This window comes from Ochotona curzoniae, unplaced genomic scaffold (genome assembly GCF_017591425.1).
Source record: "Ochotona curzoniae isolate NIBS_2020 unplaced genomic scaffold, NIBS_Ocur_1.0 scaffold_4701, whole genome shotgun sequence".
Classification (NCBI taxonomy): Eukaryota; Metazoa; Chordata; class Mammalia; order Lagomorpha; family Ochotonidae; genus Ochotona; species Ochotona curzoniae.
In genome coordinates, this window is record NW_024467122.1 from 77,851,371 (window position 1) to 77,875,084 (window position 23,714).

General features: G+C 45.2%; 1 protein-coding gene across 1 annotated transcript in view; it reads right to left on the minus strand.

Annotated features, from left to right (window-relative positions):
* The window catches only part of ADAMTSL3 (ADAMTS like 3), a 274,961-nt gene that overhangs the window by 82,655 nt on the left and 168,592 nt on the right, over window positions 1-23,714 (minus strand). The window contains exons 17-18 of the mRNA XM_040968470.1: window positions 17,164-17,453; window positions 8,632-8,761 (exon numbers count right to left, since the gene is read on the minus strand). Of these exons, the coding sequence (XP_040824404.1) occupies window positions 8,632-8,761; window positions 17,164-17,453 (420 nt within the window). The remainder of the gene's footprint in view (window positions 1-8,631; window positions 8,762-17,163; window positions 17,454-23,714) is intronic.

Here is a 23,714-nt window from a genome sequence, read left to right on the forward strand (position 1 = left end):
ATCACAAGACTGTTGTCTGCTGACCCCTGCTGTAGGAAAGGGCACTATTACAATCCGGAAGGATCCTTGCTTCGTCCTGGCAAGGATCATTTCACTAAGGGCACGGCTGCTGCTGGCTGATGGTGATTTTGTTCTAACCCACCTGAAGATAGTATTTCGTTATTTCTGGTGAGAAGAAAACGGCTGGTTTTGCCATTCTTCCTCTTATCAATCTTCACTTTGGCTGAGTTCAAGCTTGTCTTTATTTGCAGTTCCCAGGTTTAACACCACTCTATGGGGTGTCGATTTCTTCTAATTTTTCCTGCTCGGAACGTGCTGTGATCCCCTCTTCTCAGATTCTGAAATATTCTTAGCTTTTACCTCTTTGAATATTAATTCTATTGGTCTCTGTCAGTAGCTGCATTTAAACAACTGATTAACTTTATCAGTACTTGCTTTAATTTTACCTCTTCTGCATGTTTTGCATATCTCCCTGTTTGACTCTTGGTCATTTCTCCAGATCTCTCTTTCAGTTTACCACGGTTCATAACTGTATGACTTCAGGGATTATATTTTTTACTTCTATTCTTTTAGTTTGATGAATTTGCAACATTACAACATTTTTGAGTGCTCAAATGAAAATTTTCACACACTAACCTAAATGTTATTCTTTCAAAAATATTTCAGATGGATTTTTTTGATAATTTATTACTCCTAGGTTATATTTTTAAATCCCCTATCTTATATCTTTATATATGTTAACAGGTCCTCATTATGGGCACAGCAGGATCAACTACTCCCCGTAACACCAGCATCTCTTGTGAGAGCTGGTTATCATCCCAGTTGTTCCACTTCTCATCCAGCACCACGTAAACATTAGCACCTGGAAAAGCAGCATAAAATGGTCCAAGTGTTTGGGCCACTGCACTCGCATAGGAGACTCTAATGGAATTCCAGTCCTGCCTTGGGCTTAGATCAGCCTTGGCCATTGTGGCCACTTTGGAAGTGACCCAGTAGGTCGAACAGTAGATTAAAAAACCCTCTTTCAACTTTGCATCCCAAATAAATAAATCATCTTTAAATAGAATCAAATAAACCATATGATTTTTCCCCCACCCACTGATATATCCAGACTGTTTTTTCATGAAGTGCTGTTTCATTTTTATGTTTCATGCATTTTAGCTCTGCTTTAACAGTCTGGGTGGGAGGCACAGTCTTCATATGGGATTTGTATTGCTTTTGTCAAAACCAATGTGAGGGTCTGCCATGATGGTTGAGTGGTTAAATCTTCCCCTTTTCAAGCTCCAGGTTCCCATATGGGTGCCAGTTCATGTCCTGGCTGCTCCACTTCACATTCAGCTCCCTGCTTGTGGCCCAGGAATGCCTTCCAGCCATTGTGGTCATTTGGTGAGTGAACCAGTGGGCACATCTTTCTCTTTGTATCTGATTCTCCCTGTAAATCTGCCTCTTCGTTAATAAATAAATCAATCTGAAAAAAGAGCAAGAATCAAATCTTCCTTTACCCCAACTGTCTCTGAGTCACACAGCCTGAAGGACCCCAGATTCAGTTCTACTCCCACGCCTTCCCCAGCCCACGATGTTGCCTTGCTATGTAATTTGATGGCTCCTTCTGAATTTTCTTTGTTTATTTGAGAGACAGAGTGAGCTCCAATCTGCTGGTTCACTCTCCAAATGTCAGAAACGCCTGCGTTGCAGTTCCAGAGCTAGAAAGACAGTGCAGGTCTCCCTGGCGAATAACAGGGACCCAAGAACTTGATTAATCTCTGTTGCCTCCCCAGGGCTGGTATTAACAGGAAGCTGGAGTCAGAAATCCAGGCAGGAGGTGAACCTCTGGTATGGGATGTTGGTGCTAGGCCACATGAGGTGAGCATTAATTTCCTTTTTTTATTATGCATCTCTCTGAGCTGTATATGGAGACAATACACGTTAACTGGAAGTTTATTCATTAGACCAGAGTTAGTCGTATCTTAATTCTGTAGCTTTGGATGTGATACAAGTCACCAACCATAGTTATAAATGCTCCATTCTGGTGACAGTCTAAGTGGCAGACTTCTGGTTCCCCATTAACACAAAAGGTTAAATCTGCACGTTTTCTGGAGTGACTCTGGGATGATCATCTTTTCAAGAAAGACGATGGCAAGAAGAATCAGTATCCCCCTGGACTAAGGGCAGGTCATGATTTCCTAGTTAACAGAAATGAGCTTACTAGAGAAACGGGAAAGACAAGCACAGCCTCCCTCCTTGCCTTTTGTTTGCCAACTGTCCTCTTCCCAAGAATGGTGCTGCACTCCCCGGGTCTCCTCCCACTATTGGGGCCAGTACGCAGCCCTGCCTGCAGGATTCTACAGGCCGCTGAAAAGCCAGAAAGCCAACTCCACAAATAGTAGAGACTCAGCAGTTATGAGGTAGACCAAGGGGAGTAACTCCATGAGGACAAATAAACATACACCACCCCACTGTGGAGAGCCCCGGCTAATACATCAAATAAAGACCCACTGGCTGTCCACCCTGGTCTCAGCGGTAAGTTTCACCCTGGGGAGATATTTCACTGCTATTGCCCTTGGAGTCGGTAAATATTTGTATGGAAAATATTATGAAACACCCTGTTCCTGTTATTCCTACACCAGTGGTTTCCAGAACCTAAAACATTTTTGTAAACTTACCTTTAGTTTGGCAACAAACCTTTGTCTCTGTTGGCCTTTTTTTTTCCCCCAACAGAACTGTCAACCTTTGAAAAGTTGATTAAATTTGCACTGAGGAATTGTATTTCTTTTCACCTAAAAAAATTCTTAATTTTGCAAAGTGGCCAAGGCATATTGTCTGTTCTGTTACCCCTAGCGAGCAGGCTTTGTAGACACGAAGATCACTCAGGGAGAAAACATGGGGGGACTTTGCCCCGATTGATGAGCAGAAAGGTACACACCAGTGTGTCTTCTACCAGAGCCCTCACAGCTACCGGATTTGCTAAATCTTGCTCTGGTTTAAAGGTCAAAGGAAGGAGAACACAGCCAACTACACTGAACTTGATCTTCCAGCCAGGTCAGGCAAAGGCAGTTGTTCTTAGCACTGAAATTAGCCCTGAGCATCTCACACTACTCACGTGAGGCCATGACAAGTGTACAGGCATCAGGAAAAGTTTGAGAACACAGGGATGCACAGAAAGAGAATGGCCTGAGCCACAGGGATAGCGCCACAGGTGCTCAGCGGAATGCGGCAGATGACACCAGGGCAGGGCTTGGACAGGCTGTCAGCCACAGCCCTCACAAGGAACCCAGCCCAGGGACACCTGGCTGTGGATTCCCGCTCTCCTGGTGTGTGAGACAATAAGCTTTCTGTTCTGCAAGTCCCTTGTCCTGCTGTTCCTTGCTAAGGCAGCCCCAGAAACAAAGAGCCAAGCCAAAGTAAGTCAAGTCACTGAAGGGTTTTTTGATACTAGTTGATGTGGCTGCTGGGTGGTTTAGACAGACAAAGATCTGGCATGTAGTTATGTGTGCCTCCGGTCACCAAAGACAGGAGTGCATTTAGAAGGCACTAAAACAGCTTAGGTAAAGCCTGGACGAGAAAAGTAGTGACCCTGAGGCTGATGCAGGAAGAATGGGGAAGTAGACTGTTTAACAGGTGACGTGCCTGTCATCCAAGAAATGAAACCAGAAAAGATAGTTGTCTGGGGTGAGTTCATTCTTTTAGTATGAACACAAATTTCCTGATAGTGTGTGTGTAGTGGAGGGAGGGTTGAGGAGGTAAATGATTTGGACTTGGTCTTGAGAAAGTCAATTACAAAATATATACAGGTATCTTACAACTTAATTACAGTTGTAATGGTAAGACCATGTACAGTAACTCCTGGGATGAACAGAGAGTAAGTTGTGAGTTACTGTGTATTCTGGTACACACTTGCTGAGAACAGTCGCTGGCTGTATTTATTTTCAGGGCAAGAGCACGGCAGCACCATGAATGGACAGGTAACACTGGCTCCATGTTCCAGGAGCTTCCTCTAATCCTGATAGGAAAGGCATCCCCATTTGAAGGGCCCTTCACATTGTCATCCTTTTTATTCTCTTTGTTTCAGTTGTCATCTGGTCTGCCCTTGCCCATGTTCTCACTTGTCAGTGCTTTGGGGGCAAGAAACAGAGCACAGAGCTCCGGGGAGACCAGTTGCATGTAAACCCAGGGTAAGATGTGAATCTAGAAACCTGCACCTGTTGGGGTGTGCGTTCTCTCTACTCTTCCTCATTGGTGGCTATGAGAATTTCAAGGGTAACTAAATGATAGTGAGCGTTTTAAACCTGTGCGAATGGCATACCCTGTCGCTGAGAGTCATTTTTGCAGAAAGAGAGCACTGGTCACTCTGGACGGAGAAGGGACTGGAGGCCAAGAGACCAACTTTGCGGGCCATGCACTGTGTGGCCTCCTGAAGCTTCCATTCTATCACCTGGGCAAGGCCAACAAGCAAGCTTGATCCAGACAGATGGCCTCAGATGAGAAACACTCCAAGTTTAAGCTTTCACTCCGTGGTATACATAGGGTTTGCATAAAGCTAACTGGAAATACGTATTATGAAACAAAATAGCTGTACATGGATTTCAGAATGTTTTTTTTTAAATAACAATAAATTTATGTTTTAATTCAATTTTTTATAACTCTTTTTGAAACACCTTCATATATTTATCACATGTGCTTGTGCAAGTCAACAGCTACCCTAAGTCCAGTTTCTCTATGCAGAAAACAAACATACTGATTTGCTAGAAACTCATTCCTCTATTTCTGAAGGAATGTGAGGCCACTAGCAAGAAGGATGGGATTCCCTTTTTGCTGAGCAGAAACCACTTAGGGTGGTGGTGCTCCCACTTTTGCACAGCGAGAACAACTGATATTACACAGACATCAGTCACTGAGGAGTCACGAGAGCGCGGATAAGTCACAGACTGTCAAAGCCTTAAAACCTATCTTCAAAAGCCTAGAGCACAGGAGAGCACAATGGGAATTGTGGAAGGATGCTCTGAGCAGGTCTAGAGAACAGAGCACGGATGCAGCGATGTCAGTGGCTACAAACACAGGAAGGGGTTCACCTAGGTTTTTCTTGTTGGAGAGGTAAATGGACCAAGAGACACAGAGGGACAGGAAGAGCTTGGATCTGCTGGTTTGCTCTCTGGTGCCTGTAATTCCTGCCAGCTGGGAGTCAGGAGTTCAGAACTTCATCTGTTGTTCCCCCACTTAGTCACCCCAGCCATCGCTGCTGCCTCCCAGGGATTGCATTAGCAGGGAGCCAGCGCACTGAAGCCAGGCACTGAAGCCAGACACGCTGATGGGGCACACAGGTGTCTTCACTACTAAAGACTCACTTCACGTTCCACTATGTTAATGAAAGAATAAAAAGGGAACGGCAAGATCCATAGATTTACATATAGGCAAGGAAAAGCTGAGGATGCTGAAGTGAAATGGGGCTGTGTACCCAGTTTAAAGTAGTTCAATCTTTTTAAAATGTATTTGTTAGAGAGGGAAGAGGGAGAAAGAGAGCCAGCAGCTCAATTCAGGTCTCTTACTTGTGTGAAAAGATCCCAGCCACCTGAGCCGTTGCTCCCCAGGATATACTTTAGCAGAAACTTATGATCACAAGCAGAGCTGGGGCTCAAACCCAGGCACCTGAATGTGGAATGTGTGTGTCTTGAGCAGCGCCTTCACTGCTCTGCCACACACCTGTCCCTACAGTCTTCCAATTTTAAAGAATGTGTAATGGATCTCAATACCTCTACCCATGGTTTTCCCCATTGCAGGACCTGAGAAATGGTTCTGAAACATGAATCTGATGGATCACTTTAGGCCTCAAACTTTCCCCTGGTTCCCAGGGCCACTCAGGGTCAAGTCCAAGGACTCACTATAGCCACTGCCCATGTCTGAGCCCATCCACAATTACACAGCTTTCCTTTCTGTCCAGTTTCTGGAGCACACCTTTTTCTCTCTGCTTTGGGCCTTTGTACAGACTCTCGCCTCACCCTTTTTCTTCTGCTCCTCTCCCAGCCAATGGTCACCCACCCTTAGGGTTTCAACCTACAAACCTTCTCCCTGACTACATAAGCAGATTGCCACACCACCCCTCTGACCTCTCCTGGGACCCCATATCATTCTTGCTCTCAAGCCCTATATTCTACTTTTTCCTTTACATTATTTAGGGGAAGTGGTATATTTATTTAGGCTTCTCTTGATTTAACTTCTGACTTTTGCCTCCTTCCAAGGTTCGGCTGTGATAATCAGTGCCATGGGAAAAGATGTTGAGAGACAAAAAACATTTCCTCGCCCCCTGGTCTCCCCTTGTGTCTTCTCAGATACCCTCCCAACTAGTTCCCTTGTTTTTACCCCATGGAGGGAGGTGGCAGGGGAGAGAGGCAGACTCTTAGCTTTTCCAAAAACATCTACGTCAGAGGCTCCAACTCTAAATCAGTAAGAATGGAGACACCCAGATAAGTAGTTGGATGACTAAGGTTCATACCCTTAGCACAAGCACCATTTACCTAAAGATAAAAATGTTGTTCTGAGGCTGGCACTACAGCACAGCATGTTTAGCCACTGCATATGATGCTGGCATTCCATACAGGAAATGTTGCATCTGAGTCCCGGCTACTCCACTACCAACCCAGCACCCTGCTAATGAGCCTTAGGATGCAGCTGAAAATGGCCAAAGTGCTTAAATCCTTGCACCCTGTGGAAGACCAGGAGGGAGTCCCTGGCTCCTGGCTTTGGCCTTACCCAGCTCTGGCTGTTGTGGCCATTTGGGGAGTAAACCAGCAGATGAAAGATTGCTTCCTCTTCCTCTCACTTTTCTTTCCCCTGTCTCCCTCTCTGACTTACAAATAAATTAGTATGTCTGTTAAAAACGAGTCAGTTCCAAGTGACTATATCATCAACATTCTCCCATCCACATGCATAGTTGCTCCTTGGCAATGACCAGGGATTGCTTCCAAGATTCCCAAAGTTTTCTGGGTCACTCACTGTGCTGTACAACTAAGTGTTTCACTGTACTGTTTGGGAAATAATGACAAGGGAAAATGTGTGTTTGTCCAATATGGATACAATTTTTTCCATCAGTATTTTCAACCCATTTTAATATGAGTCAACCAAGGCAGAACACATGCAGATGAAGTGTCTACCTGATGTTCTTGAAAAGCTGTGGCTACACTTTGCATGGTGGATGTCCTGACCCCTAGTTACACCAAATCTTCCTTAAGATTCTTCATTTATCATCTCTTTGGCAATCATCATTCCAGAGTGGGCTATCCTGGAGTGCAACAAGCTGGGTGGAGGCAGGCCTCCCTCTGCTATGTCTGGGTCTTGCATCACCGGCCAAGAAGTCTACAGGCCTTTACTGCAGCACCTCAGCTAAGCACAGCAATGAGGCTGGGGAACAAACTGAGAGGTGCACCACATGGTACCCAGTCACTGTGGTGTGGTCTCACCCAGCATGGTGCATGCAACAGAGATGGGCTCCCCCTTAAGGGGGAAAGGTCACACAAAGGAAAGGTCTCCATCTCCAGCCTGTGAAGGGTCTGATGACCAGGATGGCCTCCTGTTCTGATCTGCATCCTCACTACTGTCTCTGGTGTTAGGGCAAGGAAGTTCTCTCTATCATCATCAAGACTTCACAGACTCCAAAGCAGAAGTCCAAGAAGGCTCCTGCAGCATGATGCATTTATCCTTAGCCCTGAGCAGAGGAGGATGCAAGACCTTGGCTGACCATTCACTCTCCCAGTTAGCACAAAATATGTCCCCAGCAGGTGACAGTGCCTTACTGGATGAGCAACATGTTTACTAAGAGGAGGCAAGACACTGGAGATGAGGGAAGTCACTGGGAATGGACGCTATACCTTTGGCAGCCAATTCTTATTGCAGAAGAGTAATCAGGAGGTGAGAGAGAGAGAGAGAAACAGATTGAAGGATAGATATGGAAGGATGCATGTGAGAAATCAAAGAGTTAGGATCCTCTTTAGCCAATGGTACATTAAAGAATTAAAAGATTGAAGCAAGGAAGCAGATTCACTTTCAAGGTGACCATTTCACACCAAGGACACTAAAGTCACCGCAACAACACACACGCACCCATCTCTACCCACCCAATGCCCTCCTCTCCCTCCCCATCACCACACACACACACACACACACACACACACCAAGGCAAGTCACTGGGAAAAGAGGGTAACACATCCACGTGAGTTCTAGGTTCCGAGCAGAAGTTGTGCAGTCACTGAACAGATGTGGATTAAGCATCCACTGGGTACCAGTACTAATGCTACCTCTGATCTGTTGGGACCTTAAGAGAAGAAATGTCTTTGAGGAGACATTAGGAAAAAGAACAAGCTTGCTGACCTGGTGATGTGCCCAGTAGCAGGCTGGCTGATGCCCACTGGTGTCTGACATAAGCATGCCAGGCTACAGGGCATTCCTGCCCACACAGGCTACATATGCATATCTACATAAGAACCTGACTCAGGCACAAGTGAGCAGAGAAGAGAGAGAACTCTGAGAGGCTTGGCTGCCCTGCCTGGGGCGAGCCAGTGTGTCTCTATGCACAGGTGGGTTTCTCTGGAGGAAGAGTGTTACATCTAGAAACAGATTCTGCAAGCCTGAGACAGCACATACCTGGGCGGGCAGGGCTCCGTGTTACAGGCCTGGCTCATGGCCGGGGGACGATGGACCACATCGCACAAGCTGTCATTGACTGTCTGCTGGGTCTGCATGTGTATACACACAGCTATGGCTTCCTGACGGCCTGCAGGGTGGAGAGAGAGAAGGAGAAAATGCAATGACAGACTGTGGAACATGAGAGAGCCAAGTGTCAGCTCTTCCGGTTCTGTTGTGGGGCTGTTAGTACACATCAGGGGGCACCTGGGAACGAGCAGCTTGGCATCATTCAAATTCTCCCCAGGTTTGGACAGCCACTTATCTTTCAAATTCACTCTCAAACTCCCATTCACCCAAGTCTGCTCATTTTGAAATATGTGGGGGCACACTTGATTTCCCCACCTACCCTAGGACTTACTGCCTTCCCAAGGAGCTTGGAGCTGGGACTTGCCCTAACAGAATCCTTGAGGGGTTCCCCTTGCTTCTCCCTAACATGTGAAATTACTGCCCTTAGGGGAATTTCACTATCAGTTACTAAAGCAGTTTTCCCGTATCACTGCACATGTGTTAAATCCGATACATAACTCTTAAATGTTACTTGTGGTCTTGACTTTCTGCTCGCTATTATTATAGAATATCTCTATGGCTATCAAAGTGATACTGAAAGGTGTGCACACAGATTTCCAGTGCATGAGGGGAGCCCACCACAGTCTGGTGAGGTTCAAAAAATGGTTTTACTATCTCCACTTTGTTGATCTCGTAATTAGGAAACAGTAAGAGAAAGCCTAGCAGCAATAAGTGGTATAATCAAAAATAAAAGTTAAATTTATTTTCTCCCAAGGTAGAGTGGTCTTTTCCTTTTCCAGATACCCTTGGGATACCACAAGGCAACCCATTCAGCCAGTTGCCCAATTGCAGAGGCCTGGACCAAACATGAACTTTCACAGGCACCCTGGTCCTTGGAATGCAGACAAGGTTTGTCTGAACCCAAAACCCATTCTCTCAATTGCTACCGTCAGTCTGTTGAACTAGAGAAAGAGTTATTGCAGAAATCAGAGTAGAAAAAAAAGTGCAGATCATATTTTTATGAAAAAAATCAAATAAAAACATCAAATAAAATTGACTGCACTATAAAATGTGCAAAATGTATTCAGCTTCATGCAAGAATGTGTGTTCCACTGTGATACAAGGTTGCGGTTCTTTTGCCAAATGCCTTGTTTCAATTCATCCATTTTATAGGATTTTTCGGGATTGGTCAAAATTGGCCCAAATTACTGAGAAATTATATACTTGTGATATTCAGCTCTTTCTAATATATTTCCCCCTGCAGGCTTCGGTTGCAATGGGATGTTCCTTGCCAGAGCCGGGTTCTGTCTTAACTCAGCCAGTGTCTTCTATGGGCTTCTTCAGGCCTGTTTTCACATGTCAATATTTCCATAATAAGCCCAATAAGAGTAGGAATGTTCGCTTTCTAGTAGGTTTCATTCTCTTTTTTATAAAAGCTGAGAAAAGATCCAGGGATCTTTTCAATAGATTATGATTTGTAGTAAAAAAAAAACTCTTTAGGAAACATACTCAGAGATTATTTTTGGAAGATTTTCTGGAGACCCGGTAGGGGGGTGAGAGGCTTGAAGTGCTATTCTTTGCCATTTGGATGCAATTGTGCAACACTCATGCCACATTTTTCTGTTGTACAGCAAGTTCTCTGAAAAGAATGAAAGTTCACTGGGATGACCTGGGGTATTTTCTGAGGGAGAAGATATTCTACAAAGACGACCACAAAATATCTCCCGCCCTAGAAGCAGGTCCAACAATGGAACTTCTACCTCTGTTGCCCCAAGAGGCTTGAAAAAACATCTGTCTTCAAATTCAGACGTTAAAAAGTAGTAAGAATAATTATTAAAAAATCAAGTTTGACTCGTCTTTCGTGTCACAAAATTCAGCTCATGATTGTAACAATGTATGGGAACTATATAAAAGAAAGCAAATGTGAAATCTGAGTACTTATCCTAATCCCTGTGGAGCAACATTCTTGGCATTTGATGTTTATGGTATTATAGAAGGGCCATTTTAAATAATATAGCAGTTAAAGTCCTCACCTTGAATGTACCTGGATCCCATATGGGTGCTGATTCTAATCCAGGCAGCCCCACTTTCATCTAGCTCCCTGCTGTGGCCTGGGGAAGCAGTTGAGGACGGCCCAAAGCCTTGGGACCCTGAACCCGCATGGGAGACCCAGAAGAGGCTCCTGGCTCCTGGTTTTGGTTCGGCTCAGCTCCAGCCATGTGGTCACTTGGGGAGTGAATCAATGGATGGAAGATCTTCCTCTCTGCCTCTCCTCCTCTCTGTATATCAGCCTTTCCAATAAAAATAAATCTTTAAGAAAATCGTATCTATTTATCCACCTGGATCTATGGTTTTAAATAATACAATGAAAAGGGAGACAGGTTACAAGAAAGTGTTGTTAAGTGAGTTCATTCTTGCTGTGAACATTAGTGTGTCCTTCCTTACACAAGCAGGACACCTGTAATGCCACTACAGGCTACCATCTTACATGACCACTGTTAACACACGCCGTGCATTGTGGATCTGCACTGTGGTGACGCAGTCTATGTGTGTGTGTCTGCACGTGCGTGCGTATGCACTCAGTCTTCATCGAGAAACAAAGCGTACAGCGCAAACACTGAGACGGAAAGCAGAGCCGGTGGCTGGCTGGTTACATTCCCTTTGGTTGGTTTGGTCTAGCTTGAGTTATGTTTGTGTTATTGGCAAATGAGCGTCTCCGTTAGTTCTGCATGTCAGATACTACACAAACGCACAGAGACCAAAGTGAAAAGAATACTTCATATTTCTTCTCCCTGCTGATTAAACCATATGAAAGGGAGGGGTACCACGTAAACCCCCCAGCAATGAAAAAGGAGAATATTACACATGATGGACCCAGCAAAATGCACAGTACAGGATCACCCAACAGGCACAATTTGTTTGTTTTGTTTGTCTTTTGGATTTTGGTGAGGAGTCAGCCAGTAGAGATTAAGAATTCTCGAAAGCCATTTGGCCTTAGCAAGCATCATCCACATCACTTGAGTCACACAGGAGGTGACCGACGGCATCAAGATTAGTTGGAACAAACTTCACCCCAAGACCTGCCAGGATTCAGAGGCCAGGATTCAAATCGGCCAGTGCTGGCCAATGTACCGTGTCGGGAACACATCTCCACAGGGAGCCAGCTAAAAAGAATCTCCAGTGAGCCAATTCCACTTTCATTCACAGTCTTTGCAGGAGGATATTCTTGTGCACATAGAGGATGACAACCAGCCCCCCTCGCCCCTGTAGCAGCTACTCCACCTACACAGAAGGTCATCTCCCAAAAGTTTAGGGAGGATGTATGTCAGGGAAAAGAAAAAAACAAAACCAAACCTACACATAGTTTCTCATCTAGGAAACAGAATAAACGTACCCTTTCATTCAAATTTAAATCAACTTTTCAAGTATCCACATACACACCAAATAAAATACTACCATGTTGCAACCAGTAGCAGGATCAAATACTAACATATCTGCTCATTTGCTGACCAAAATCACTCTGAACAAATATTCACGCACCCATACACAAACAGAAGCCGCCAGATACAATAGTCCTTCTGTAAGCATATAACACTTCCCCTTTCCCACCCTGCAATGCTCATATCCATTCTAGTCTTTTCCCTCCTTGTTACAATCAGGAGCTGTCTTTCCAACTAGTTAAGGCTCATTTTCACAGCTGTGCTTTGGGTTCCACCTGCTTTCATCTTCTTAGTAAATCCATTAAAATCTATTCATTGCTTTGTCTTTCTCTTTCCTTCTGAAAGCTTCCATGCCTTTTAAACATGCCCCAGACCCTCTGATGTTAATAACACCACATCCACAGCTTTCCCTCAATGCCCGAGGCCATCATCATTATTTCCTCCTTTTTTTAAATCACAGACACATTTTGCTACAAAACAGATCTGTCCCATTCATCTCCACTTTAGTCACCTGCCCCTCTTGGAACCATCTTTCCTGGCTTCCATTTTTGTTGCTCTACTGAAATGACTTCCTTAGGTCACCAGTGGCTTCCCACTGCCGAATCCAATTCAGGTGCAGGGCTTTACTCCTTCACCTCCGGGTGGCTTACGGCCAACCTTGGTTTCTATCACGGTATAACCTCTATGTCTCTCCCACCGAGTCGATCTGTCCTTATGGCTTCAGGTCCACTTCCAGCCAATACATGTTGCTTTTCCCAATCTCAAACCCTGCTTATTCCTCTAAGTTGCTCTCCTGTTGAAACCTCTCACCCAAGGCCCCTGCTCCCTTCCCTCCACACACAGGTAACTTGTAACTGTGAGTTTCCAGCCCAGATTTCATCGTTTTGCTGGAGACTCACCTATCTGACTACCTACTTAGTATCTCTGCCTACAAGTTAAGAGACGCCTTAAAACACTACCATGTCCACAACAGAACTCATGATTCTTTCACCGTACCAGGTTTCCAGTTTGCAGTCACCATCTCAGGAAAGAGGCCTAGCACTCAGACTTGCCAGTTCAGCCCTCTCGGCATGCTCCAGCCACAGGCTTCGTTTCCTTCCAACCAGCAACTCCACTCATGTGCTGTCTTCTACAACTACTGTCTTTACTGCTCCATTGCAAGCTCTTGCCCAGACCATGCAATAGCTCTCCATGTTTTTCCCCTTACATCTGTTCTTACCCACCTTATAGTCCATTTTCTACCATGCTCATGCAGCTAACCTCTGTGTGGTAGATAAAGGCGTGGCCATCTAACCGCCCTCTTTGACCGACTTCCCTGTGGTCTTAGAATAAAGACCCAGGTCCATGTTGGCCTGGGAGGCCTGGATTTCTAGGCTCCTGTCCTTTCTAACAGCACTGCACACTAACCTCCTTGGCAGTCTCAGTTCATCCACTGGGCCTGGTGTGTACTCTATACTCTCCTGCCATCCAGGGCCTGTGCACACACCCTTCAGTCTGAACATTCTCCCTGTCCACTCCCTCCAAACTCACCTTAGCTGATTCCTCATCTTCTATCTTTAAATATAAAAAGATTCTTAATTAGGTCAGGATACGCTTTCTTTACTCTTGTAGTTGTTTCACGTCCTTTTAATTTCATGTAAATGTGTATGACTGTGTGATTAACATACTTCCCTCATTAGAACCGAGTTCCAAGGCAAGGAGTTGCTGGGTCACTATCACACAGAAACAGGCAGTTAATATTTGTGGCATGTTGTTTTGAAAATGAAACCAATGGAAAATTCCTGCTATTGTCAGGAGCATAACAAGGTTGACATCACCCACACTATTTCCTGTTGCTTTTGAAACACTTAGGAGTGCAATGAGGCATGAAACCCAAGATTAATAACTACTGGAAGAGAAAAAAAAATCATAATTAATTGTAAATGATTTGGGGTATTTCTCAAAACATGTTTGAGAGTGACAGAGAATATGTGCAACTCCTCACATCACTGGTTCACTCTTTGAATGTTCCCAAATAGCCAGGATTGGTCCAGTCTGAAATGGGGAGCTAGGAACTCTAGTCGGGTCCTCTGCATGAGTGGCAAGAATCCAAAGATCGTCAAGCCTTCACTGTTGCCTCAAAGAGGCTGCATTAGCAAGACACCGGAGTCAGGAGCCAGAGCCAGGGCTCCAACCCAGACATCTCAATCAACATATGATCTGCTACCCTCAATGTGCTTTCTATAGCTGATCATTTACCTACAGAGGTTGTAAAAATCAACTGACTAGGTAGGTGCTGTGTTGCAGCAGGTTAAGCCGCTGCTAGCAATAGCAGCATCTCTAATCGGAGCGCCGGTTCGAGTCCCAGCTTCTCTGCTTCAAGCCAGCTTCCTACAGATGTGCCTTGCAACACAATTTCACAGGTGGCATTTAGGAAAGGACACTTAGTTTCTTTGGGATTCTCTCTCCCATTCTTGCTTGCTCCTCCCTAAGATTAAAGATGAAGTACAGAGCACATTCTTCTTACTGATTGAGAATTGCCCTTGTCATCTTTTGTTAGCCAAATTGGAGTTGTCTTTCGAATTCCAAGGATTCCCACCTGCCATTTGTTCGCAGCTATGGAGGACTTGCTAGTCAGGAAAAGCATTTAAATCATGGATGACAAAGTACTAGCTGAGAGAGTGATTATATCAGTCTAATGTTTTCAAACTTGAGAATCCACAGAATGCAGGCAATGCCAGGGCTGGAGCCTGCTTCCTCACAAAAGTTGCAGCTCCAGACTTCTGCAGAGGCTGCAGTTTCAAAAGCCTACTAGGGCCAGTATGGTGGCATAGCATGGCTGACCCGCCACTTGTGGCACTTGCATTCCCTATGAATGTTGGTTTCTGTCATGGCTGCTCCACTTCCAATCCAGTTTCTTGCTAACACATCTGGGAAAGCAATGGAGGATGGCCGAAGGCCTTGGGTATATGCACCTGCACAGATCTGGAGGAAGCTTCTGGCTCCTGGTTTGGATCAGCTCAGCTGCGGCCACTGTGCCAGCAGACAGAGAATCTCTCTCTTCCTCTCTCTCTCTTTCTTTCTGTGTCTCTCACTGTAACTGATTTTAAAATAAGTGAAATAAGTGAATCTTTAAAAACACAAGTGGTGCCAATAGCTGACATTTTGCATTCATGTAGCAGAGAGCACGAGGTGTGTCTGACTGAATAGGGTATCATTATTGCATCTCAGTAGACTTCTCCACAGGATTTCCCCAGACTCATCAAGAGAACACATCTATATCCAAATGTCCAAGGGTATGTCAGTGTGACAGTTTCCAAGACATTACAAGGGACAAATCCAGGATCCTGGAGAGGAACTAAGCATGGGCAGGAGGCTGTCAGGGGAGGGCACTGAGACGACCAGGGAAAACACACAGAAGACATTTAAGGTGCAAATGACTCCTACTTGGGTGAAATGGGTTCCTAGAATGTAAGAAGAAACGAATAAGAGAACAACAGGAGGAATCTGGGAGGAACTCAGGATTTGTGTCCTAAATGCCACACCTGTAATTTTTTACGCCAAGCAGCAGCTTAGCTGCAGGCTAGATCAGGCATCTGCCATTTTAGTGGTGCTATTGTGATCCTGGCCATGTTGGACAGCAGTTGTCAAGGTCACACTAGACAGAGCTTGAATTAAACTAGGAAGTGAAAGATAGCATTGAGTGGTGGAGCCTGAATGGCAAGGATTGAGAATTCAGGATGGAGGTCCTGGGAAACAAAGAGTGAGGAGTTCAGGCACAAGGACTGGGCCATGTGCTCCCTGACCTGGCAGGGAGTCCAAGGTCGTAGGCTCAGGACCCTAGGCAGAGTGAAGCAGGTTGTTGAGTGGGGTGCACTGTTGAGTAGAGTGGGCTGTTGAGCCAATACCTGTAAAGCAGCTTTTCCTGGTATTTTACCCACCCTTGGTTGGAACTGATTGACATCAGGGCATTATGTTCAGGGGTAAAGTCCATTCCAGCTTGGCTGGCTCAAAGACACAACCTGGAGTCAGAGGACAGGGTATTGGGGGCCTGGGTCCCCCGACACCAAGTCAGCTTCATGTTAGCGAAAGCTCTAGCTCTTTTATTGCTTACTTCTATCTTTCTATTTTTCAACAAGATCCTACAGGGCAGACTGTTCCCTGCTCACTCACTCTCTTTGGAACTCAGGATACTTTCATAGCCCTTGTGACCAATTCTTCCTGAGTGGGTTGCCTGTTCTACAGCCCTTCTCTGATATTACCAAGGTGCCCTGGCTTTGCACATCACTCCCTACACATCTAAGATCGTGGTGACACATCTATTCACTGTTGATTGCTACCCAAGGTGCAGGTGTGAGCCAAATCATTATACAGAGTAGCTTATGTGCGATCTGCACTGCACGCAGTACTCCTAGGCTGCCTCAATCTGAAGAACAGATGTACGCACAAGATTGTCTTAATTGCAAAGGAATAGGCAATTTTTTCTTTTGATCAGGATATAGTCTTACTACCCGTCACCCTTCTAGAGTAATCACTGCAAAAAAGAATAAATAAAGGAAAGAAAACACATAGTTGGGGCAGGTGTGGTAGCACAGGAAGTTAAGTTCCTGCTTGGGATGCCTGCTTCCTGTGTTACAGAGCCTGGCTTGAGTCCCTGCTCCTCCACTTCTAAATTAGCTTCCTACTAATCTTCATCCTGCGAGGTAGCAGGTGCTAGTTCAAGTACCTGGGCCCCATGTGGGTCACCAGTGTAGGACACCAAAGATATTCTGGGCTTTTGACTTTCCTGTGGCCTGGCCCTAACTGCTATAAGCATTTTGGGAATAAACTAGAGGCAAGAAGATAGCTCTCTCTCTCTCCCCCCCCTCTCGTTTTTGTTTTCTCTGTCTCTTTTGCTTACTTTTCAAATAAAACTTTTGAAGAAAAAAATGCACAATTTTCTATTAGTTACATTTCTCTTCCTTTTGGCTTTGGCTAGTTTGCACATCTGGTCTACCCAACCTAGTGCGTTCCCAAACCATTCTAATGTACCATGTATCTGTCCATTGAGCCAAAGTTTCAGTACCTCCCAAGCAGGTCGCTGTGCAGGGAGTGAAGCCGGCGTACTCCCAGTCATAGGTTGTCTCACTGTCCTTCTCCTGGAGGAGGGTGTCTGGCCCTGGGGAGGTGAGGCCCTCTTCACAGGCTCCCAGGAGGCAGGGCCGCTCGCTGGGCAGCTCGGGGCCATCACACTCCTCTGCAGGCAGCTCAGTCTCCGTCTGTGTGAACTTGAGCAGCACGCGGCACTTGACCTCACGGATCTGGACACCTGGACCGCAGGTGGTGCTGCAGGCCGACCAGGGTTCTGGAATGAACCTGGGGAAAGCCAGGGACCACCGGGGAGGACAAGAGTGATTGTTTAATACAGGCACTAGAAAGGAGGTGAGACAAGCCCTCAGTGAGGAAAAAACAAGTTCTCAGAGAAAATGCGTCCATTCAGAATGCTATGCTTTTTGTTGACAGCAAATACATTTCCAAGTCTTTGTAGCAACAGAAACAATTCCTCATGAAAAATACATTCTACATCCCAATCGGCGTTCTAATCCAAATTCTGTGTTGTGACTTCTGCAAAAGCAACATTAGGTAGTTTCTGGTTTTGTTTCATTTGGCTTTCAAATAGCATTGCAGTTTAGTGGGTTAAGCTGCTGTGCTGCTGGCATCCCACATCTTGCCCCACTTCTGGCAAAGCTCCCTGATAATGAAAAGTAGTGGAAGATGGTCCATGTACTTGGGCCCAAGTACTTGTTTGAAACATGTAATTGTTGCACACAATGTGAGGGAGAACCTGAGTTATCCAAAATAGAAGATAATTGCATTTATCAAGTAGAGGATCCAGTAATGAGACATCAATATGTTTTAAAATGCATCCTGAAAAGATATACCATCTTCTAAGAAAGCCAGATCAAAATGATGAACATAGAAGCCTTGAGTTGTGGGCAGAATAACACCCTCCCCCACAAAAAAGAAAACCTTCGTACCCCCAAACCCTGAGGCCTTGCATGTGTAACTATGTCCTGATACACGGCAAACGGAACTCTCTTGGTGTGCTGAAGGTCACAGACTCAGAGCTGGGGAGAGACACCAGGAGATCTGGCAGGGCCCATGCTAAGCACACAGGCCCTTACAAACAGAGATGTACTCCATGGCTGGAGTTTGAAAGATGGTGCAGAACAAGAAGCTAGAGGGATCTGAAACAGGACTGGGTTGAGCTGAGCTCAGCTGCTGCTGGCTCGCAGAAGGAAGGGGCAGCTGCAAACCCCGGGATTGCAGCAGCTTCCAGAGATGGACCACAGCAACTTCCCAGCCAACAGCCACAGAGACATGGAGGCCTGGGTGCCACAGCCATATGTAACAAAATTCTGCCACTGCCAGTGCCAGCCTGCATGCGGCGTCTCCCACGCAGGCGCAGGAGAGCTCCATGCCACAGTGATTTGGGTCCTCGAGGACTTCTGGCCTTCTTACCTATAGAACTGTCAACTGACAAAGCATCTGGGTTTATAGTTCCAAGTTTGTAGTCATTGGTTAACAGCCACCATCGAAAAAGGAATACATCTGGCTAAGAAGAAAAATTCCAACTTGGAAAACAAAGGAAGAATTAGAAAGGCATCTAGGACAAAAATGGAACAGAAAGACAGGTTAACTTCAGATGCATTCAACATGCTCACCCAGAAAACGATGACCTACAAGTTGTGGGTTTTGTTCTTAGATGAATGTTTTTATTTACTTTATTGGCAAGGCAGATAGAGGGCGAGATCTCCCATGTGCTGGTTCAGTTCCCAAATGCCCATGAACATCCCAGCTGGGGACAAGCTGAAGCCTGCAGCAAGGAGGTCAATTCCTAATCTCCATGTGGGTGGCGGGGAGCCAAGAACTGCAGAAGTTGCCTGCTGCCTGTTGGGGTGCACATGGCAGGAAGCTGCAATCCAGCGTGTGGCCAGAATGCAGGCGTCCCAACCAAAGGCCCACGCTAAGAGTAGAAATCTGGGAGAGATGAACTTAGTTTCAGGTATAGCACACCTGGGTTGTTATTCAGGCAGGAATCAATCATGTTCTGTAAGACAGGAACCGGGTGCCTGCCTAATGTGATGGAATGGAGAATACGGGAACCTGAGTCTAACAGGCAGGGTGATGTCTCCAGCCAACAGACACATCCCTGCCACCCACGTGGGAGATGTGGCTTGAGTTGTCAGCTCCCAGACATACCAAGATTGAAACAGTGGGAGCTTCTCCCTCTCAAATAAATGGATGAATGAGTGAGTTTGTACATGACATGTGACATAAAAACTGGTGATGAGAATTATTTATTTATAGTACAGATTTGCTTATTTTTACTTGAAAGGAAGATGTTGACAGAGAAGGAGACACAGAGAGGTCTCCCATCCACTGGTTTACTTCCCAAATGGCCACAATGGTCAGAGCTGAACTGATTCAAAGCTGGGAACCAGGAATGTACTCCTGACTTCCCATGGACACATGGCTGCAGGGGCCTCAGGCCATCCTCCACTGCTTTCCCAGGCCTAAGTAGAGAGCTGGCCTGGAAGTAGGGCAGCTGGGACATGAACTGGCTTCCATATGGGATGCTGGTGCTTGCAGATGTAGGATTAGCCTAGCAGTCCACAACACCAGCCCCAAGCATTAAAATGTGTAAACATACAATTAACACTATATGGAACAAGATATAAAACCAAATAAAATGTCATAGGTCACTTTCTTTCAAAAACAAAGTATACACAATAACCATAATTTGTTACTAATTTTCTTGGTTCCAAATGATAAATCTTAATAACAAGCACTGACTCTGGCTCCAGTGTTTCCTAATGAAAACCCTGCGCACATTCAGGAAATGAGTCAGAGTATTTAAAATTGTCATTATGGGCCCATCACAGTAGCCTACTCACTAAAATCTTCAACTTGCATAAGCCAGAATCTCATATGGACACTGGTTTGTATCTGACTGTTCCACTTCCCATCCAGCTTCCCACTTGTGGCATGGGAAAACAGCATAGGATGGCCCCAAACCTTGGGATTCTGCACCCAGATGGGAGATCCAGAAGAAGCTCCTGGCTCCTGGGTTTGGCTCAGCTCAACGCTGGCCATTGCAGCCACATGGAAAGTGAACTAGCAGATGGAAGATCTTTCTCTCTGTTTCTCCTTCTCTGTATAAACGTGACTTTCCAATAAAAAATAAGTAAATATTTTTAAAAATTGTCATTATTTGAAGATGACTTGGGAACCATGAAACAGTAAAATAAAAAAATTTGGAGAAGGTCACAAAATTGAAAAAAGTTATCATCAGCTATGTGTGTCTACCTATACGAATGTATAAATATGTAGATAATATTTATACTAATTGCCAGCTTTCCCAGATTCCAACTAACCATACTTAGGTTCAGATACTATGCATTATTTAACATAATTTTCATGACTTTACAAGTAAGTATTGTTGTTTTTCCTGGCTTTATAGATGAGGTCAGCTGGGGCTTTCAAAGTGTGAGAAAAATGACCAAGTTCTATAAACAAATACTTGATCAGAAATGTACAGAGCTGATAAAACAAAACCTAGAACATACTTACAGAGTTCTAACCAAAGTTTGAATACATAAAAATTTACCATTAGGTCCTTAGTGAGGGGATGCAAAATCACAAGATATTCGTCCTCTCTTAGTTACATTTAGAAAAATATGCACTTTCTATCTAAATCTCAGAGGCAACTGGTGGAGGGCAAGGTCGGAGTTGGAAACAGCACAACTCAAGTTTTGTGAATGGTTAGGTGAGAGAAATCAAGAACATTTAAAAATAGAATAACAGTACTAGTACAGCAAGATAGAAAAAAATGGACTAGAAAAATGTTTTTCGAATACTATGAGGCTGCTTCAAAACCTTTGTGAAGAAAATAAGGTATGATTAAAAATATTTTGGGGGATAGGTGTTGTGGCACAGCATCCCAAACTGGAGTGTCTGGTTCCAGTCCTAGCTCCCCCGAGCTTCACAGAGGCTCCTTCCTGACGCACAGGAAGCAGCAGCAGATGACCTCTGAGGTGACTGGGTTTTCCTTCAAGCCAGAAGGGAGACTCGAGCACAGTTCCTGCCTTTCGGCCTTGACCGCTGCAGGCATCTGGAGAGTGACCCAGCATATGGAAGATCTCTCTGTGCCCACCTTCCTTCTCCCTGTATGCGTCTTCTCCTTCTTCTGTCACTGTGTCTTTCAAATAAAATAAATCTAAAAAGATGTTCTGGTACAGAAAGTTTTTGAAACTCATGCATAGTTTTCTTCACATTACACATCTTCCACGAACATTTTGAAGATTCCTCATCTCATCTTGGCACTCGGAGGACTGAGTCCACACAAGGAAGGTGTTTTAAAACCAAGCTAGATAGTCTTGGCTTATTTAATAAACAGTGCTAGGGCATCTGGTTATTTATTTGGAAAATACTGTTTGACCCTATGTATCTGAGCAAGTTCCAACTGTGTACAACTTGAAATGATAAAAAACCAAAACAAAACAGCAAATAGCATTAATAGACACAGCTTCTTGATGTCGATGAAGGCGAGGGAAGGAGCTGCCAGTGGGCAAGGGGAATCAGCGGGAACTTTCTGAGTGCTTCTATGTGGCTTCTGATCCAGAAATTCTACCCCGACAAATACGTCCTAATGAGGAACAATTAGAGATGGACAATTTGCTGCAGTTTTACTTGTCACAGAGAATGAACAGAAACAAACCACAGGGAGCTGTGAGATCTTTCTAGAATTTCACATGCGCAATTACGTTTTTTTTTTTTCCTGGGGGAAAGATAAACATGGCCCTTAGGGGCCGATCAACATGCACCAGAGCCTCCATCGCAAACACTCACCTTAAGACATCAGAATCCATCCTTGACCTCCGTAACAACACATTGAAATGATGACACTATGCAACCTTGTGCCACTTACTGTCCAACACCATTATATGATTACTCACTTCCACGTACTGCATCACTAATGATGGGTGAGACCGAAACCTGGGCTATGTTACATGACAACTCTGTAGATGTACATGCTGTAGTGTCCATTACTCAACCAGATATGACACAACGGCTGATTCTCTCATCTTTTAATGCTTCGCTACCGCCAGTGCCGAAGTAAAGATGCTGATAATGCTGTTGCAAGATGATGCTAAAATAATCCTTAGACTATAGTTTCCCTGGAGAGAAATCCTTGATATTAGCTGATAAGTGTCATTGTCAGAAGACAGTGGGGGTCTGCGTTGTGGCACACCAAGTTAGGCTGTCGTCTGCAGCACTGGCACCTGCATGAGCTCATCCAGTTGCTCCAGCGATCCAGATCCCTGCTACTGAATCTGGGAAAGAAGTGTAAGACAGGGCTGATGAAGTGGCATAGCTGATACAATTGCTGCCCACTCCATAAGGGTGCCGTTTCAAGACCATGCTTTATTTCCATTCCAGCTCCCTGCTGATGAACCTCAAAAAGTAGTGGAGGATGGCTCAAGTGATTGGGTCCCTGCATACACATGGGAGACCTAGAGGAAGCTCTTGCCTCCTGGTTTCAAACTGGTCTAGCTCCTGCCTTTGTGGCCATTTGGGAATGGGTGATCAGATGGAGGATCTCAATCTCTCAATCCCTTTTTATTTCTGCTTTTCAAATAACGGATGCTTTTATTTAAATCGAGTGTAAGATGGGCCAAGTGCTTGGACCCCCTGCTAGCTATGCGGGAGACTTGGATGGAGTTCCAGCTATGTTGGGCTTGCCTGGCTCAGTCCTGGTTTTTCTATTTGGGGGAGAGAACCAGCAGATGGAAGCTCTCTCTGTGCCATTCTGCCTTTCCAATTAAATCCATAAATGTTCTAAAAGAAAACAATTCTCTAAAGTGCAACCTAATCCAGTTTTAGCAAACACAACTTTCCACAAATGCAGAAGCCAAAACAACGGGGGAAAATGTTTACAACTGTCCAATGAACTCAGTGGTCACATATGGAAAATTGAGGGAGAGAGTAACAGTACGGTTAAAGCATTGTGAATGCCCTTCCATCTAAGCAGGTTCCCAAATGGAAGGCTGAAACTACCAGGATCTGCATCAGCCGTCACCACATTCCACAGCTGAAAGCTAAGAAGTTCAGCACAACAGTCCCTCTACCCTCGCTTTATGAAGCCTCTTGGAACATCCGCTTGCTATATCAATTAAGATCTCTGGCTGTGGTGAACCACAGAGGTGGAACTGCCTCCCTTCTGCAGGCTGGTTTGGCAGGCTGTCCTTGGAGGATGTGACTTACAGTGGGCCCGTCTGACCTTCACTGCCAGCAAGCTAGCAGTGCCCAGCAATGGTGGCAGGGCTAATGAAGGGAAGGACTGGAAGCTATAACACATCACAATTTGGTCTGGAAATCCAGAGAAGGGATGGAGGCAAAAGCAGTGGGCAGAAAACCACCAGCTCCACACCAGAATCCTGGCACAGGTTAGGGACTGCCTAGCCATGCCAGTTAGGTGGAAATAGCACAGAAGAGATGGAGGAGATGAAGAGATGGTGAGAGTTGGGCAAGGCAGCAGCTCAGGCCTCTCGGGTAGGTGTCGTCAGCCCTGCC